The 17,164-nt window shown below is 43.2% G+C and overlaps 1 protein-coding gene across 4 annotated transcripts in view; it reads left to right on the top strand.

The window, feature by feature from the left end:
- XPO6 (exportin 6) overlaps nucleotides 1-17,164 on the top strand; it is a 110,084-nt gene that overhangs the window by 67,667 nt on the left and 25,253 nt on the right. For 3 of the 4 annotated variants that reach the window (XM_055090359.1, XM_007107311.4, XM_028499221.2), the window contains 4 exons: nucleotides 7,313-7,421; nucleotides 8,875-8,967; nucleotides 10,127-10,196; nucleotides 16,703-16,862. In XM_055090359.1, coding sequence (XP_054946334.1) covers nucleotides 7,313-7,421; nucleotides 8,875-8,967; nucleotides 10,127-10,196; nucleotides 16,703-16,862 — 432 coding nt within the window. The remainder of the gene's footprint in view (nucleotides 1-7,312; nucleotides 7,422-8,874; nucleotides 8,968-10,126; nucleotides 10,197-16,702; nucleotides 16,863-17,164) is intronic. The other variant, XM_028499220.2, reaches the window with a different exon arrangement.

Raw genomic sequence — 17,164 nt, 5'->3', positions numbered from 1 at the left:
AATTCGAAACAGTATTTGCATTCCAAGTTTAGCATTTGCACTTTTCATTCCCAAAACTATTTTTGTGATTGCAAAATAGCTTCCAGCTTGTTATGCTGTCAGGTCACATGTGGTTATGGGTAGTTTATTTGTGTGTTAGAAACCTTCTTACACAACAGTGGATCCTGTTTTTGGTGAATTTGCCAACTGTGAGTAATTGTGTTGTTGATTGAGATTGTTCAAAGAAAAGGCACTTCCGCCAAATTCTCTTTCTTGTATGCTGAGCAGTTACATTCTTTGGTTCTGGGACTGTGCCTGATTTTGCTATATTTAAGTGGTAGATATTCTTTCACATCTCTCAGGCTTGTTGGAAGAATAAACTGAGGACATGATTAATATGAAAATGCTTTTTAAAGCACAGTACAAATGTGCTTTAGGTGTGGAGAATATGGTTCCATTGAGAAAATATATACTTGTGCAGACTGTTGCACCAATAGAAGGAGCAGTGGTGCAGTTTAAATTTCTTTTCTGCTTCATGGCAGCAGTGTTACTTTTGGTCAAGTTACATGGTAATCACATTTCCTCTTGCAAAATGAGCATACTAATACTGATACCTCTTTTGCAGAATGGCTAGGATTCAAGGAAATTGTATATAAAATACCTGGCACACTATAGATCATATATTAGGCACTCAATAAATGGACACAGTAATGACTACACAGTAATAATAAGTAATAGAAGATGTTGCCGTCATTTGACTGAGGTGGTGACTGTGCAGTTAAATGACAGGGTCCCTGGATAGCAAAGGCCTTCAGCCCACTTGCAGATGTTGTCTTGCCTGCCTAGGCATCTGTCATCTGTTGTCACAGTTGTCAGTGGTTCTTGCTGACTGCTTTAAACACCAGGGGTGGGATGATTTGGGAAATTGGGATTGACATATATACACTATTGATACTGTGTATAAAGTAGATAACTAATGAGAACCTACTGTGTAGCACAGGGAACTCTACTCAGTGCTTTGTGGTGACCTAAATGAGAAGGAAATCCTTAAAAGAGGGGATATATGTATATGTATATACATTCATGTATATGTATACATATGTACAGCTGATTCACTTTGCCGAACAGTATAAACTAACACAATATTGTAAAGCAACTGTACTCCAATTTAAAAAAAAAGCACTAGGGATTTTTCTTATTGATCATTTGATTATTATCGTAAATAAGGGTTTCTAATTGTTCATGACTTTTTTTTTTAAACATACGTGTACAACACTTTTATGCCTTTAAAAAACAAAAAAACCCCAAACCTTCCAAGCTTGTCTGTGGTTTATGCTGTTAAATGGTAACCATCATCTGGGGAACTGCTTGTCAGTCAGACACCCTCTAGTGGTCTAAGGTAGTAGACTACAAAGAAGGGTGTAGTCTGCTGAGGTGTGCAAAGAAAATAGTTGAACTTTAACTTAACATGTTTTCCCTTTCACCTCTTATGCTGTATATTTACACAAGTGTGCAATGAAAAATTTTTATTTATTCTTAAATTTTATTTATTTATTAAAATTTATTTATTTATTTTCAAAATAAATTTATTTATTTATTTTTGGCTGCGTTGGGTCTTCATTGCTGTGTGTGGGCTTTCTCTAGTTGCGGCGAGCTGGGGCTCCTCTTTGTTGCGGTGTGCGGGCTTCTCATTGCGGTGGCTTCTCTTTGTTGCAGAACATGGGCTCTAGGCACGTGGGCTTCAGTAGTTGCGGCTCGCGGGTTCTAGAGTGCAGGCTCAGTAATTGTGGTGCACGGGCTCAGTTGCTTCGTAGCATGTGGGATCTTCCTGGCCCAGGGCTCCAACCTGTGTCCCCTGCATTGGCAGGCAGATTCTTAACCACTGCGCCACCAGGGAAGCCCTGAAAAAATTTTAAATGAAAGTTAAACCACTGCTCTAGGTTATATTAGAGATCCCAATATATTAGAGACACACTATTTTGCAGAAGCAGCTGATAAAGAGTACTGGCTACAGATAATTACCACATTCATTTTAATGAAGAGCATGTAAATGCAATCAAATGTTTTTCAACTGAGAAAATGGATCTGAAAGAAGTTGGGGGGCTTTTGTGGCTTGAGCCAGAATTTCAGAAGCAACTGATCTTGCAGGAGGTAGTCAAGAATGTTTTCTTAGTATCTTAAATGCAAAACGTAGGTGTGGTTAAGTCACAGAGACAGCATTCAGTTCCTGTCCCTTGTGGTTTAAAGGTTTTGCATCATTCATCACAACAAAGTGATAGGCATTGTAGGCTACGAATTTAGAAGCACAAATGTACATGGATTTATTTTTGGTCCTAGGAGCTTGGAAATTGGAGCTCTGCATGTTCCTTGTTCAGTGAGGATGCTCAAGAGTTTCTTGATCAGAACTGGTGGGGACTTAGAGAACTTGAGTCCCAGTGTTAGCAGAATAAATGTTCTGTAACATACCCAGCTGAACAAAATTGCTATGGGGTTTACTGTCCAGGTTTGCCATTTTGAATCTGTGGTGTGGGAAGACCTAAATTTCAGTCTCCTTTTCTCCTCTTTGTACTTTGGGAATGGTTGTTCCTACTTTACAAGTTGTTGAGCAAATTAAGAGAACCAGTGTGTGTAAAGTACCTTGGCTGACAGTAGGTGTTCAGTAAATAAGTATTGGTTCTCGTCCCTTTTCTCTCTCTCTCACTCCCTTCTCTATATGCTTGTCAATGTGAAGGGAGACATCTGTGTAGAAACTTATTTTTACAGGAAGATGAGGAAACCTGAAGTGAGTTAAGCAACCTGAAGTTATTGAGTCATGTCCTGTGAACCCCTTTGTCATGAAAGTACTGGCAAGTGCTGGCCATAGACCTGCCAGGGATTCTGGGTGACATTCAGTTGGACTATAAACAAATGTGGGTAAGCGTGAGAAAAATTGCTGCCCTTTTTTTCTGAGTGGGTTTTTCTGTTGAATAGAGAGGAAGTGCCATTGTGACACATGGCATTTTGATACAGTTAATAAAAGGTATTAACTAGGGTCGTACCAGGGCTTCAGTAGCTTTCTAGCTCTTGCTACGAGAAATTCATGCTGTTGACTGCCCCAGAGAGCAAGGGAATGGAATCTTAGTTATTTCATTGAGTGGAAAAAGCTATCCAGGACTATGCTCAGTGCTTCATAGTTATCTGACTTGTAGTTTTGTTTATTTATTGCCTGCGTGTTTATTCGTTTGTTTGTTCTCTTGTTCTTTCATTCATCATATGTTTACAGACACTTACTATGTAGTCACCTTAACGTGTATAATTTAACTCTCAGAAGAAGTTGAGGTGCTTTTGGAATCACATTGGTGGCTTGAGCCACCGAGATCTATAGGTTTATTTGCATTGTATATTTAACCATGTAATGCTATAAGTTTCTCTCTGAGCACTGCTTTAGCTTTATCAAATTTTAATATGTTTTATTTTCCTTTCCATTCAATTTAAAATATTTTGTAATTTCTCTTGAGTTCCTCTTTGTTGTTTAATTTCCAAATATTTTGGAATTTTCCATATGTCTTCTCATTATTGTTTTCTAGTTGATTATGATCTGCAAACACATTTTGGGTGATTTCAGTTCTTTTCAATTTGTTAAGGTTTGTTTTATGACCTAGTCTTCTTGGTGATTGTTCATTGTGCACTTAAAAAGAGTGTGCATTCTGCTGTTGTTGGGTGGAGTGTTCTAGATATGTCAGTTAGGTCAGGTTGGTTGATGTTGTTCTACATGTTGTCTTTATCCAGTTTGTTCTATCAGTTACTGAGAGAGAGGTGAATTCTCCCAGGTATAATTGTGGATTTGTCTACATGTCCTTTCAGTTCTATCAGTTTTTGCTTCATTTATTTTGCGGCTCTGTTGTTTCACACAAGTTTAGCTTTCCTTTTCAATGTATCTATTGAGTGTTTTGACTATATCTCTTTATGTGAGTTTTTTAAGTGGTTGCTCTGTATATTAAAATACATATATATTTAACTTTTCAAGTTAACATACTACCACTTCAAGTGTGATATGGGAACCTCGCCACCATATAGATCTTTTTGCCCTCCCTTCTTTGTATTGAGGTTGCCATATATTTTACATCTGTGTACATTGAAAACTCCGTCAGACAGTGTTCTGTTTTTGCTTTCATCCAACATTCATATTTTAAAGATCTTAAGAGAAACAATAGAGAAACAGTCTGTTGTATTTACCAAGAGATTTGTCAGTTCTCTTGCTTTCTCTTCATTCTTGAAGTTCCAGGTTTCTTTTTCATTTTCCTTTACCTTCTATTTTAATCAGCTCGGGCTGCCATAACAAAATACCACTGGCTGGGTGGCTTAAACAACAGAAATTAATTTTCTCATACTTCTGGAGACTGGAAGTCATGGATCAGGCTGCTGGCAGATTTGGTTTCTGGTGAGGGCTCTCCCTGACTTGTGGACACTGCCTTCCCTCTGTGACCTCACATGGCCTCTCTTCTGTGCATGAACGGGGAGTGGAAAGAGTGAGCACTCTCGCTCCTACTTCCTCATGTCTCCTCCTCTTCATATAAGTGGATTAAGGCCCACCCCACACTTATGATCTCACTTAACTTTTATTAATTTTTATAGGCCTTGTCTCCAATACAGTCACACTGAGAGTTAGGGCTTCATCGTATGAATTTATTTATTTACTTATTTATTTATTTAAATAAATTGGGTCTTCATTGGGTCTTCGCGGCATTGGGTCTTCGTTGCTGCGCGTAGGCTTTCTCTAGTTGCGACGAGTGGGGGCTACTCTTCTTTGCAGTGCGCGGGCTTCTCATTGCGGTGGCTTCTCTTGTTGTGGAGCACGGGCTCTAGGTGCGCAAGCTTCAGTAGTTGCAGCACACAGGCTCAGTAGTTGTGATGCATGGACTTTTAGTTGCTCCACCGCATGTGGGATCTTTCTGGACCAGCAACTGAACCCATGTCCTCTGCATTGGCAGGCGGATTCTTAACCGCTGAGCCACCAGGGAAGTCCCTCAACATATGAATTTTGAGTGGACATAGTTCAGTCCAAAACACCTCCAGCTGAAAGAACCTCATGGAGGATGGTTATAATAGCTGCTTTAAAAATCTTCGATAATTCAACATCTGTGTCATCTGTGACAATCTGTTGATTTTCTTTCCCTTGACAAATGTTCAGTGTCTCCTTTTTTTTGGTGTGTCCGTTAATATTTTGTTGTTTGTTTGTTTTTGTTTTTTTTAGGCCGCACCATGCGGCATGCGGGATCTTAGTTCCCCAACCAGGGATTGAATCCGTGCCCCCTGCGTTGGGAGCGTGGAGTCTTAACCACTGGACTGCCAGGGAAGTCCCTGTCAATTAATATTTGGATCCCTTTACCTGTTGTTCTACCAGCCTTAGGCATGGCTTCCATCTCTACAGTCACCTTATGGTCAAAGATGGAAGCTGAATCTATAGACATCACACCTATGATTCAGGCAGCAGGAATAAGAGGGAGAGGTTAGACAAAAGAAGCTTTCCCAGAGGTCCCACCAAATGACTTCTTTCCATATGTCCTTGACCACTGAGACAGCACAGATGATAACTGTGGGAAGCAGCTCCACCACTAGGGCTAGTGGTACAAAGGAAAGGGGTGTTGGGGTCAGTAAAATGTCAAATATCATTGGGACGGCCCCTGTGTAGCTAGAGCTCAGATCTCTGAGGAGAGGGTATCACCCAACTGCCACAGGAGCTCAGAGGAGAGGCCCCAGGGAGCTGGGACTTAATCCTTTGAGGAGAAGATGTAACCTGGCTGTTGCTAGCACCTCTGAGAGTTTGTGATGGGGCTGGTTTGGGGAATGTGGAAGCTGGAACCAGTTATTACTGCCAGGTGACCATTGTTGGGGTGACACTGGCCAGGACAGCAAGCCCACAGGAAGAATGGGGTCCCTTTGCCCCTCCTTCTGCCTTCCAGTTTTCCTCCATTGCCCCTGTTGACAGAGCCTAACAGGCAGAGGAGAAATGTGCTTTGTGTAGTCCGAGTCCCAGCATCACAAAACGTGGAGAGTGGACTGGCACTGAGAGCTGAATAACCAGCGTGGCTGGTTTGCCTTGTGAGTAAGACAAGCTCTGAACTTCTCGTAGAAACATTTCAGGACAGGCAAACATTCAGGCTACTTGATTTGTTCTTGAAAATTTGTGGTTTGTTGGCCCTTGTGGTAGCAACTGTCACATAGAACTATGGTGTCTTCTGAGTTAGGTTCTTATCACATGTGGGAAATATCTAAGCCTAGGGCTCCACATGTTTCTTTAAGAAATTATTCTTAGACATAGATCAAAGGGTCATTGTTCCCCTAGGCTTTGTCCATCTCTCCTTTTAGGTTTTAAGTGTTCTTACAAATTGACTAGAGTTGAAGTTTTCTGGAGTGGGTGGAGCAGGCTCCAAGCCTGTTGGTGGTTTATGTGTAGAGAGAAGAACATGACATGTTGAGTTAGGGAGCTCTGGGTTCAAACCAGCTAGCTTTGTGACCTTGGGCAGTTTATTTAGCTTCTGTTAACTGTAGTTTCCTCATCAGAAAAGTACCAATAATACCACCTACCTGTCACAGTTGTTAAAAGGACTGAATCATTGAATTAATAGATATTTATATATAGTACTTACAATTCTCAGGGCAACCACTGAGAAAAAAAACTTTAAAAATATATGGTAAAAGAAATGGCAAGGGAATTAAAATAGCACACTAGAAAATATCTATTTAACACAAAAGGAGGCAGTAGTGGGAGGAATTGAGGGAGAAAAGATATAACATAGAGAAAACAAATGGCAGAATGGCAGAAGTAAGTCCTTCCTTATCGGTAATTACATTAAATGTAAAGGATTAACTTCTCCAGTTAAAAAGCAAAGATTGGCAAAATGGATTAAAAAACATGATCCAACTACATGTTGTTCAAGACACTCACTTGAATTTTAGACACGAATAGGTTTAAAGTAAAAAGATAGAAAAAGATATTCCATGCAAACAGTAACCAAAAGAGAGCAAGGATAGCTATACTAATATCAGACAAAACAGACTTTAAGACAAAAATTGCTACCTGAGGCAGAGAAGGACATTATATAATGACAAAAGGTTCAATCCATCAAGAAGTATGTCTATGCCTGGAACATAGCTAAACAAATAAACACCCCTGCTACTGTTCCACTCTCACGTAGCACTTGCAAAACCATAAACTAAGTTTAGTTTAGATTCTTGTTGTGTATGGTGATCCAACACAGACACCATTCCCTTCACAGTACAAGAGGCCTTTTTGAAATCCTAGGCTAAAAGCCTCCTTTCATGTGACGTTGAATTTCTCCCTGCCACATAGGTACGAAGACGCCCTAGTCCTCTTGCTCACGGAGGTGTTGAATCGAATCCAGTTCAGATACAACCAGGCCCAGTTGGAGGAGTTGGATGACGAGACACTGGATGACGATGTAAGCAGCACATCCTGATTGACATTAATCATTGTCATGCCGTGGTATGAATTGAAATGGAGCCTTGGAACCCGTGGCCCTTTGCTGTGGAGATTATTTTTAAGCCAGAGTGGTCTTATGGTTTGAGTTATGCATTTGAAATTTGTATCTGACTGGTCTCTTTGGGTTCATTAATTGTAAAAAAAAAAAAAAAAAAAGTTTTACAGGCATTTACCTTTATGGACTAGAGAGGTAAGTAGAGGAACCATATGTACAGTGAAAAGTGGTTTAGTAAGAACTCTGCATCTACCTCCTGTTTCCCCTGCTTTGCACCCACACCCTGGGCAACAAATAAAAGCTAGCTGGATGCTGGTGGAAATAGTTAAAGAGATACTTAAATGATAAGGCTAGAATGAAAGGATATCTCTTTTGACTATATATATATTGTAAACTGATATCTCTTAAAATCAATCTTGAATTTAATGATGCTGGTGTGCCCAACGTGCCCAACGAAATGTCTTTAAGGACACAACTCCGGTGTTCCTTTTTCTTAAGCACCATGCATTTAAAAAATTTCAGGTCACTGGTTTGACTCTCAAAATAACAGCCACTGTGGTGTGGTCAAGACCTTGAGGGAAGCCATATCTGGGTTCAAAATAGCCTTGTACTTGGAATCAGGTGGCCTGGATTTGAATCTCTGCAACCCTGGGTGGGAAGGAGGTAGAGGTCTGGTCACTGAATTTCTCTGAGCTTTAATTTCCTCATCTCCCAAAAGGGGAAGGATATATCTGAACTGACCTGTGTTGACAGTTACATGTGAGGGTAGCACACGTGGATGTACTGACCACATGCCTGGTGGATAGTAAAGGCCTGGTAAATTTTAGCTTCACTTCCCGTTACCTGTTTGATATAGGCCAGTGCATCTCATATTTTAGCCTGGATAAGAATCACTGGGACAGCTTGTTAAATAGACTTTGATTCAGGAGGTCTGGGGTGGGGGCACAGAGTTTGCATTTCTGACAAACCACCAGGAGATGCTGATGCTGCCTGTCTGAGGCCCATACTTTGCCTGGCACTGGTGTGGTTGGTTATACTTATACGTGCTTAGTAACGAGCTGTCTCAGGAGGTAAGGAACCAATTCCTATAGCTGGGATGAAGTAAAGGAGACTTGAGCATTTCACAGGTGGCTTTTTAAAAATATCTTATTCCTATGACAATAGGGAGAAAAGTAGGTCATTCTTTGTGGATCATTTGCTTTTTGAAGAAATAGCTTTTTGTGAAATTAATTCATTGGATTAAAAAAATTTTTTTAGCTTATCCTTTTTAAAGTACCAAATAACCTGGTTCCATCATTTGCTATTTCTTCACATATTTATGTCTGAGAGTGGACTTGAGGTTGAGGACAAGTTGGCAGGGAAAATGACGAGACTCTGCCTGTCTGGGAGAGCTGATCCTTCTGTGTTTGCCCCACAGCAGCAGACAGAGTGGCAGCGGTACTTACGCCAGAGCTTGGAGGTAGTGGCCAAAGTGATGGAGCTCCTTCCCACACACGCCTTCTCAACACTGGTAACTCACCACTTGGAGGGGAACGAAGAGCCTAATTATTTCCCTGCATATAGCACGAGTAGTAAGGCTTTTTTGCTCACCAGTATTATAAAGTATATATTTTAAACAGAATAATAATTACCATAACCGACCCTCAAATTTAAAAATGGTAACATTTCCCTCAGATATTTTAAAATCAACTTTTGGAAGCTCTGTTTTTCTTTCCTAAACTCTTGGGTGTAATATGAATTTTACTAATTCTTTCATCAGTAGCTCAGAAGTGGCTAAGCCAAGTGTAAGATATATTTATAAAAATTACATCGTTGAAAAGTTAGCCTTTGTAAAGCTCACTCTTGACAAATTATTTGCTGGGTACTCTCTGCCTGTGTTTATGTGCTAGAATCCTTAGTCATAAGGACTGATTTCATTTACTAAGTGGTGTTTGTTATTTGAGGAGATTTCATTAAGTCCATCTCTCCTCTAGAGGCAAGATAATTTATTGGGGTCAGCTTTGCATTGCACAGCCCAGCTATATCTTGTATTCTCTTATGGAGAGGGCCATTTTATTTTGCCATCTGCCTTTCTTTGGGACCTGTCGTATTAACGTCTTAATTTTATCTTAATGGTGAGTTAGCAGCTTTAGAAAGAAAAGGTAGAGCTCTGGTTATGAAGGTCCTGTCTGCTAAACGAGTAAGGCAAACTGACTCCAAATAATTTGGCTGTCTTTTCACTCTGCCATGCACTTTAATAAGGCATATCTGATATTTCTTTCAAAGGCAGGGTTTTCCTTGGACTTGAAGGGAGGTGGGCCCTGTCTCAGAGCTCTAGAAGGTGTAGATCATTTGGGGGCTTGATGTCCTCTTTTAAGAACATAATAGTCATAATAATCATACCCAGCATCCAGTGCTTTGTTTAGAAAAAGTATCAAACTGATGTGTTATTTTCTTTCTTATTCCAAATATTAACTGGTGGTTTCAGTTGTAGAAATTGTCGGGGGTGGGAGGTGCTGAAGGGTGCCACCTCTTTTTGGCTGCATATAAAGCTTCCCAGAGAAAAGTTTTTTATCCTGTTCCTCCCCACCATAGGTACTTCTTTCATTGTTGAAATGCTGTTACAATTCGCATTTATGGTGGGGTTTTTTTGTTTTTTAGTTTTTAAATCTTTGTTTCTTTGTTTTCAGTTTCCAGTTCTTCAGGACAATTTAGAAGTTTATCTGGGGTTACAGCAGTTTATAGTTACTTCACCGTCAGGTAAACTGGCTTTTATTTTCTAATTTAATGTTCAGAAAAAATTGGACTGATATTTAATTACTGCCTTCTCTGTTGTCAGAACATGCTTTCTCCACTGCCCCCTCCCTACCGCTCCCTCTCTCTCCATTTCTAAACAGGGAAAATTAAAAAAAAATCATGATTAAAAAGGAGCTTTGGGGGAGGTAAGAGGTGAGGCTGTGACCGCATAGTCCAAAGAGGTGTCTCAGTGAGAGAAAGGAAGCTGGTTTGGAGCAAAAAGGTAGGACTTTTGAAAAACCCCAGTGATTAGAATATTTCTCTGTGTCCTTTAAGCCAGCTAGTACGCTAGAAAAAAATGGCCTTGGACTTTCCTGCGACGGGTTCTTTCTTCTCTGGCTTTTAGAATCAGGAGGACATGGGAGCAACTCTGCAGCAGGTGGACTGGTAGAGCTCACCCTGGGGGGTTGTTAGCTCTCCTGTGTCAACAGCCCTGACTGTAGCCAGTTGGAAAGATTTTGGCCTGCTGTTGGCAGGTTTCACCAGCTTGGGGTTTAGGGTTAGCATTTTTGGGTTATTTTGTTAATAATAATGATAAAATAATAGCTTCTATTTGTAGAACACACATTGCATGCCAGGCACCATGTTATTTGCTTATGTTATTTAATTCTCTCAACTGGCCTGTGAGGTGTGAGTACTAATAATAGTTCTCCTGTTTTACAGAAGAGGAAATTAATGTTCAGAGATGTTAGTTTACCCAAGGTCACGTGGCTTGTTGGTGCTAGTACCAAGATGGTGTAATAGGGAATGATAAAAAGTTGAATTAACCAAAATCTGACATTCATTCTGCCAGCTGAAAACACACACACACACACACACACACACACACACACACACACACACCCGTCATTCCGTCATTTCACACACACACACACTCTTCTCTCGTCATTTCTCTCTCTCTCTCTCTCTCTCTCTCTCTCTCTCTCTCTCTCTCTCTCTCTCACACACACACACGTCATTTCACACTGCTCTTCCTCACAGTTTTCCTTACAGGAGTTATGCCTGGCCCTGGCCGGGCTCCCCTCTCTTGTGTAACTCTTGTTTCAGCCTGGCACAGAGCTGTCCAGGGTGTAGCCCATTGCCTGGATGAGCTTGTTATTTGTGGCAGAGCCTCCCCGAGAGGCTCTTTCTGAGGCTGCCCTTCTTGGTGGCCTGTGACGGCTTGTTTCCATGACTATATTAGCTTCTAAATAATCCACTGGGCCCCAGGAGGTTGATGGGACTTGGCATGCCCCAGCTTTAGGCCCTGATTGTGTAGATAGGGTAAGAACAGCTTATGCAGAACTTTAAAAAGACCACTTTTCAAAGCAAATGCGCCTGTAAAATGCTGTCAGCATTAATGGACATTTGACTGTGTACGAATGCTACAGATGTTTCCAGAATCCATTCTTGGGAAAAATCGTACTGTGGTGATCTCTCCCTCAGGGCCACTATTCAAATTAGAATATATTAAGGACCCTAAAGACATTCTTGATCTTAAAAAAAAAAAAAAAAAAAAAAAGGTGAGCGTGTATTCCTTTCCCCCAAAATTGACCTCTAAAGTCAGTGTTAGTAGCTGACTTTTTTTTACATTACATTGAGTCGGTCTTCAGGTGAAAATCTGCAGTGATTCTTAAGTCCTTTTTCTGAGACATAATTGATAACTTAGAGCTTCTTATCTGAGAAGGATAATCTGAACGATTTTTCCCTAAATGAAATATCGTATGCCTGCTCTCATTGCCGCCCATTTACTGGCAATTTCACAGTGCACTTGGCTCTTCCAGGTCATTTCTAAACCTCATCCCTAACACTGATCATTGGTGCGTATACTCCAGTGGCAGAACCTCTCAGGCCAGAGAAATCCTTATTTCCTGTTTTAAAATGAGCTCTCTTATCCATGACAAAGCAAAAGCCAAGTTTCCAATGCAAAGGCTATTAAAAAATGGAAACTCTGAGTACATTTTGTTCCTTGGTTCCCATGGTCATTTACCCTTCATATAACCTCCATGCTATATTAGTCAGCCTTACTGCCTCTTACCAGAAACTACGTTCTCTTTCCCCTGATGGGTTATGGCCCATTCCTTTCATTTGCACTGACCTTCTCGCGGCCTGAATTCCAGAGCCTGTGAGATGGGAGTCTTACTCTTTACTCTGCTCTGCTGATCCTCCTGCTTCCACTTCCTCAGTAACGTCCAAGGCAAAACATGCTGTCCCTGTGGTAGGTACATCAGTCACTGTGCCTCCCTTACCCCTGGGAGTCATCCTTTGCCCTCGCTGTTTGTCTGTACCTTTTGTGGTTTGAGAAATCCGCAAAGCCCTGTTGTGCCCCTAGTGCTGCATTTGTGTCCTTATGTGGCCCTCAGGTATCCATTTTGTAGGTGATTGGCTTCTGCCACTCCTCACTGAGATCTTCCCTCATTGGGGCAATATTTCTGCTCTAAGCAGCCCTGTTAATTTTTCTGTTTAGCTGTGCAAACTTCCCTGCCTAAGAGATTGCTCCAGCTACAATATATAGATTTTTGGACTTAAATTATTTGTTCTGCTTAGGTTCGTTTATGACTTGTTTGTTCTCTCAGTGGAATACCTTAAATGCTAATTTTTATACCTTTATCTCCCAGCCTCCCGACCCCGCCCCCAAAAAAAGAAAGAAAGACCGAATTATATTTAACATTAAGATGTTTCTTTCCAGGGCAGTGATTTGCCAGTGAGCTGTTCTTTGGATGTGGCTTAGGTACATCTAGACAGCTGCAGGGTGACTTGCTTTCTGTTAGATAGGACTTCAGTGTGGCCATGATATTTTCTGTCTCTGAAACCTGTACCTAGCAGTGTTCTCCCCTGCAGGCTCCACTTGGCGGATGTTCCATGCTGCTGACTGGAGGAGGGAGGGAACTAAGCCTTAGCCAAATAGAAGAAAATGTGGGTTGATCTGAACAGCTTTTCACAGTGAGAACTCTAGCCTCCGCCTCAGGTTGAGGTGTGGTACCTTGCATGATTTTTTGGTGGTGGTGGTGGTAGTATTTGGTTTCCAGGCTGGGGGGCAGGGGCTGGAGACTGATTTAGGGTACTTACTACCTGTATGTTTGTCTGCCTTGCAGACGGAGCAGGGAAGAGCCAACTGCCATTTTGATTAATATGAACCTTGGATGGCACATACGTATTAAGTTGAATTATATGGAATTGCAGTTTTGTTAGGTCAGAAACGGTCAAATATCAGCAATTTCATATGGTTCAAACTAATAGTTTAAGACACACATAGCAGTTGCGAGCTGTTTTTCATTCTAGGTACTGCTTTTTGTCAGACAAATTAGGGTAGGTTTAGAGGGGAGTGATCAGGATGGCAAGGATTCTCGAGGGAGGGTGACACAGAAAATGGAAGGGGCCCTGGGGTGTATTTCAGCCAGGAGGAGACTGGCAAGAGTGTGACCCCTCTCTCCATATCTCCCCAAGACTGTCATGTGTCAGCAGGCTTAGGCTTGTTTTTCTCCCCTCAAAGGGCGGGACCAGGGGTAATAAGGAGCAATTATAGGGAGACCCCTGTGTTTTTGACCAAGCTGTCCAAAGATGGAAGACTCCCTCAAGAGGCATTGGGCTCTCTAGTATTCAGTTGAGGTGTCCAGGAAGAGGCTGGAGGGGCAAGGCTGGGGGAAGGCCATGCTTCAGATGTATGTGTGGATGCAGGGGCCAAAGGGGAAGAGGGGCAGGCCTGTCACCATGACTTTTAAACTGTCTCATGACCATCTACTAGGGAAACATGATTTAGGGTGGTGTTTTGGTTTGGTTTTTAAAAGAGAAACACAGAATGTTTTCCTTCATGCTTAAAATATTTAAGAACCTAGTTCTTAGGTTGTACCTAAGGGTACCTAGTTCTTGGTATTTAGTACAGTGAATAAGTTGAAACCGACTCGTCAGGGTAGAGCTTGGTGGGAGATGGGGTGGAAGATGAGGATGGGTGCGTGCAGGGAGAGTGAGGGGCCACTGATGCGGATTCGAAACCTGTCCACGTTGCTCTCTGAAAGAAGAGCTGGCCTCATCTCTTTTGAAGCCGGTACCACCACCACATCCCGTTCCAGGATATGTTTTTCTTAAGGGTTTATTTCCCACAGAGCCCTAAGGCTTGGTTGCATATAGGTGGAACAACAGGTTTTCATTTACTCTGGGCTTCGGTTACATAGCAGTAACCCTGAACATCCTTGACATTCAGAAGGTGTGTAACTGTGGCACTTTTGTTAACTGGGAGAGGAGAGGAGAGAGGCATTTTTCCCTCTCATGTGACCAAGCACGACCAGAACCACTTCTTGGTTCTGTGTGTTCTGTGGGCTCCTCTAGCTGGCGGTGTGGGACGCTCACCCTCCTGCTTTGACTAGAGGAGCTGGCCCACCCTCCTTAGACGCCCACCCAGCGGCCTTGGCAGGGCTGCCTGAGGCTGAGAAGCCCACTCAGTGTTTCTGCACCGAGGCTCTGCTCTCCACGGGGGGTGTTGCAAGTGGACAGGTGATCGGGCAGGTCAGGGCCGGCTTTGTCACTGGCTCTCTCCTTGAGTTGCCCCTTCCTTTTGTTCTTCTGCTCCTTGGGGTGTGACCCACTGTAACAACACCCTGGTCACAGTGTCCCCTTTTCCAGGCTCCTGTCCTTCCTTCGGGGCTGTCACAGGCTCTCTTCCATCCTCAGCAGTTGGAAGTCAGTGTAGGAGCTGAGGCATCGAACTTGCTGCTTCACCCCCAGTCTCTTAGGTGTCATCCTTCCTTTTTCTTCTCCACCGGTGTCGCTTATCCATATTCACGTTTACATAGTAAAGTGAATGCTCCCAAGGGCAGTATGAGAAAATTCAGGCCCCCAGGACTCTCTCTCCTGCTCTAGTTAGCTCTCTGTTCTGTGTATCAAATTCAGTCGTACATCTGTGGTCACTCATTCTGTACCAGGTGCCGTGCTGGCTGCTCGGCAGAGCCCCTCACCACGAAGGAGTTCACAGTCAGTGAGGAGACAGACTTATAAATCAGTAGTTTATCTCCTTTCATGCACAAAGTGCCCTGGGGGGATGTAGGAGGGGAAGTGAGTTGCCTCTGTTGGGGGAGTGGGGAGGGAAGGCTTTCCAGGAGAGGCGATACTTAGGTGAGCCTGCAGCCGTGAGGTGTGTGTGGCCAGAGAGTGACGTGGGGAATCCAGGCAGAGACCCCAGCTTGTGCAGAGGTGCAGAGACGAGGCACTAGGGGGTCATCAGTGGGTCCAGGTGATAGAGTGGGATCGGAGGAGGAGGTGAAGTCACAGAGACCTCAGCTGAAGCTGGGAAAGTTGGGATTTTCCCTTTTGGCCAGAGGGTGCCCCAGAAGGGTTTGGCACCTTGTCTGCTGGGAGCTTTGTGCTTAGATCTGGGTTCTAGGAAGATGCCGTGGAGCGCCATGGGGGGAGGTTCCTGCCTCCAGCAGAGTAAAATCCTGAAGTGGCAGTGGCAGAAGGTTTGAAAAGTATTTAGGGAGTGGATGGATTGCAGGTGCCCTGTGGCAGTGATCTTAACTGTTACTGCCCCTCCCTCCCTCCTCCTGGATGCAGGAGGAGGACTTGGTCAGATGGAGAGCGCTTTCTCTGGCTTGGCAATAATTAATATATTTTGTAGACCTGTGTGGGGAGAGGGGTCCAGAGGGCCAGGAGGTGGCTGAATTGAGGATGTTGTTGTCCTTCATCTTTGTTTCCTTCTTGCTCAACTTGAAGAAATGTTGAAGGAAAGTTTCAGGCCTTAGAAAATCACTGGCTCTTTGTTATTCATTATTAATTACAAACCCTGAATAATGTTTTATAGTTTATAGGGTTTTTACACATTCTAATTCAGCCCTTACTATAGTGAATTAGATAGTAGTGCTTGTTTCCATTTTAAAGATGAAGAAACTGAGACTTCGAGGGCTCTCTGAGGCACAGAGCTTGCACGTGGCAGGGAACCTGTGTCTTCTGAATCCCAAGTCCTGTGCCTTTGGTCCATACGGTGCTACCTGCGAACCTGGGGTGGAGTGCTGAGTGCACCCGGTTCTTTGAACCCTGTCAGCCCATGGAGACTCCATTCTGTACCAGGGCCGTTTGCAGAAAGCCCGCAGAGTCGCATAGGCTTAGCTTAAGAGTCTAGCTCTGCCCTGGAAATACGACCCATGTTAGGCAAGTTACTGGGCCCCCGTGGGTGTGTTTCCTTGTATGTAAAATTGGCGGTGTCATTCCTCACAGGTTCAAGAAGAATCCAGTCATGGATCAGATCGGTCCATGTGAACACGGCCCAGGCTATCTGTTGTCTCTGTTTCTCCCTCTGGCCTTGGGGTGCATGTGGGTCTGGCTGTAGGTGGAGCCTACCCCGTTTCCCTGCTTGGTACTGGGAAGCAAGCAGCCTGTGGGTTGCTATGTTTCAAAAACTGGTTTTGCTGAAGGTACCTTGCCTGGATGAGCAGTTATCTGTTTCGGTAACTAAAGCATGTTCTTCCTGTTGAAAAACCATCTGAAGTGTTATGTTCCAGGACACAGGTTGAACATCACAGCAGAGAACGACTGCCGGCGGCTGCACTGTTCCCTGCGAGACCTGAGCTCCCTCCTACAGGCTGTGGGCCGCCTAGCCGAGTACTTCATCGGGGACGTGTTCGCCGTGCGCTTCAGCGACGCCCTCACGGTGGTGGAGAGGTGGGTGGGCAGTTACAGCATGGAGCTCAGCTTACCTGCTTGTGTGAGGAACAGCTGTTGCCAGGCAGCGCTGCTCTGGCACCAGGTGAATTGAGGCTCTGCCACATACAGGGGAGTGTGGAGCAGCCACTGACCCTCTCTGAACTTCAGGTCCCTCATCTGTAAAATGGAGTGGACGTAGTATCCTGTAGGTTTATTGTGAGAATTACATGAGGTAAGGCACCGAGCACAGGGCCTAGTATATAGCAAACAGTAAATATAAGCTGTTATTTCGTAGAAGATCTTTTTTTTTTTTTTTTTTT

Source organism: Physeter macrocephalus, chromosome 14 (assembly GCF_002837175.3).
Source record: "Physeter macrocephalus isolate SW-GA chromosome 14, ASM283717v5, whole genome shotgun sequence".
Lineage (NCBI taxonomy): Eukaryota > Metazoa > Chordata > Mammalia > Artiodactyla > Physeteridae > Physeter > Physeter macrocephalus.
The sequence above is the reverse complement of the archived record's forward strand: the minus strand, read 5'-3'. Positions and strand labels throughout refer to the sequence as shown.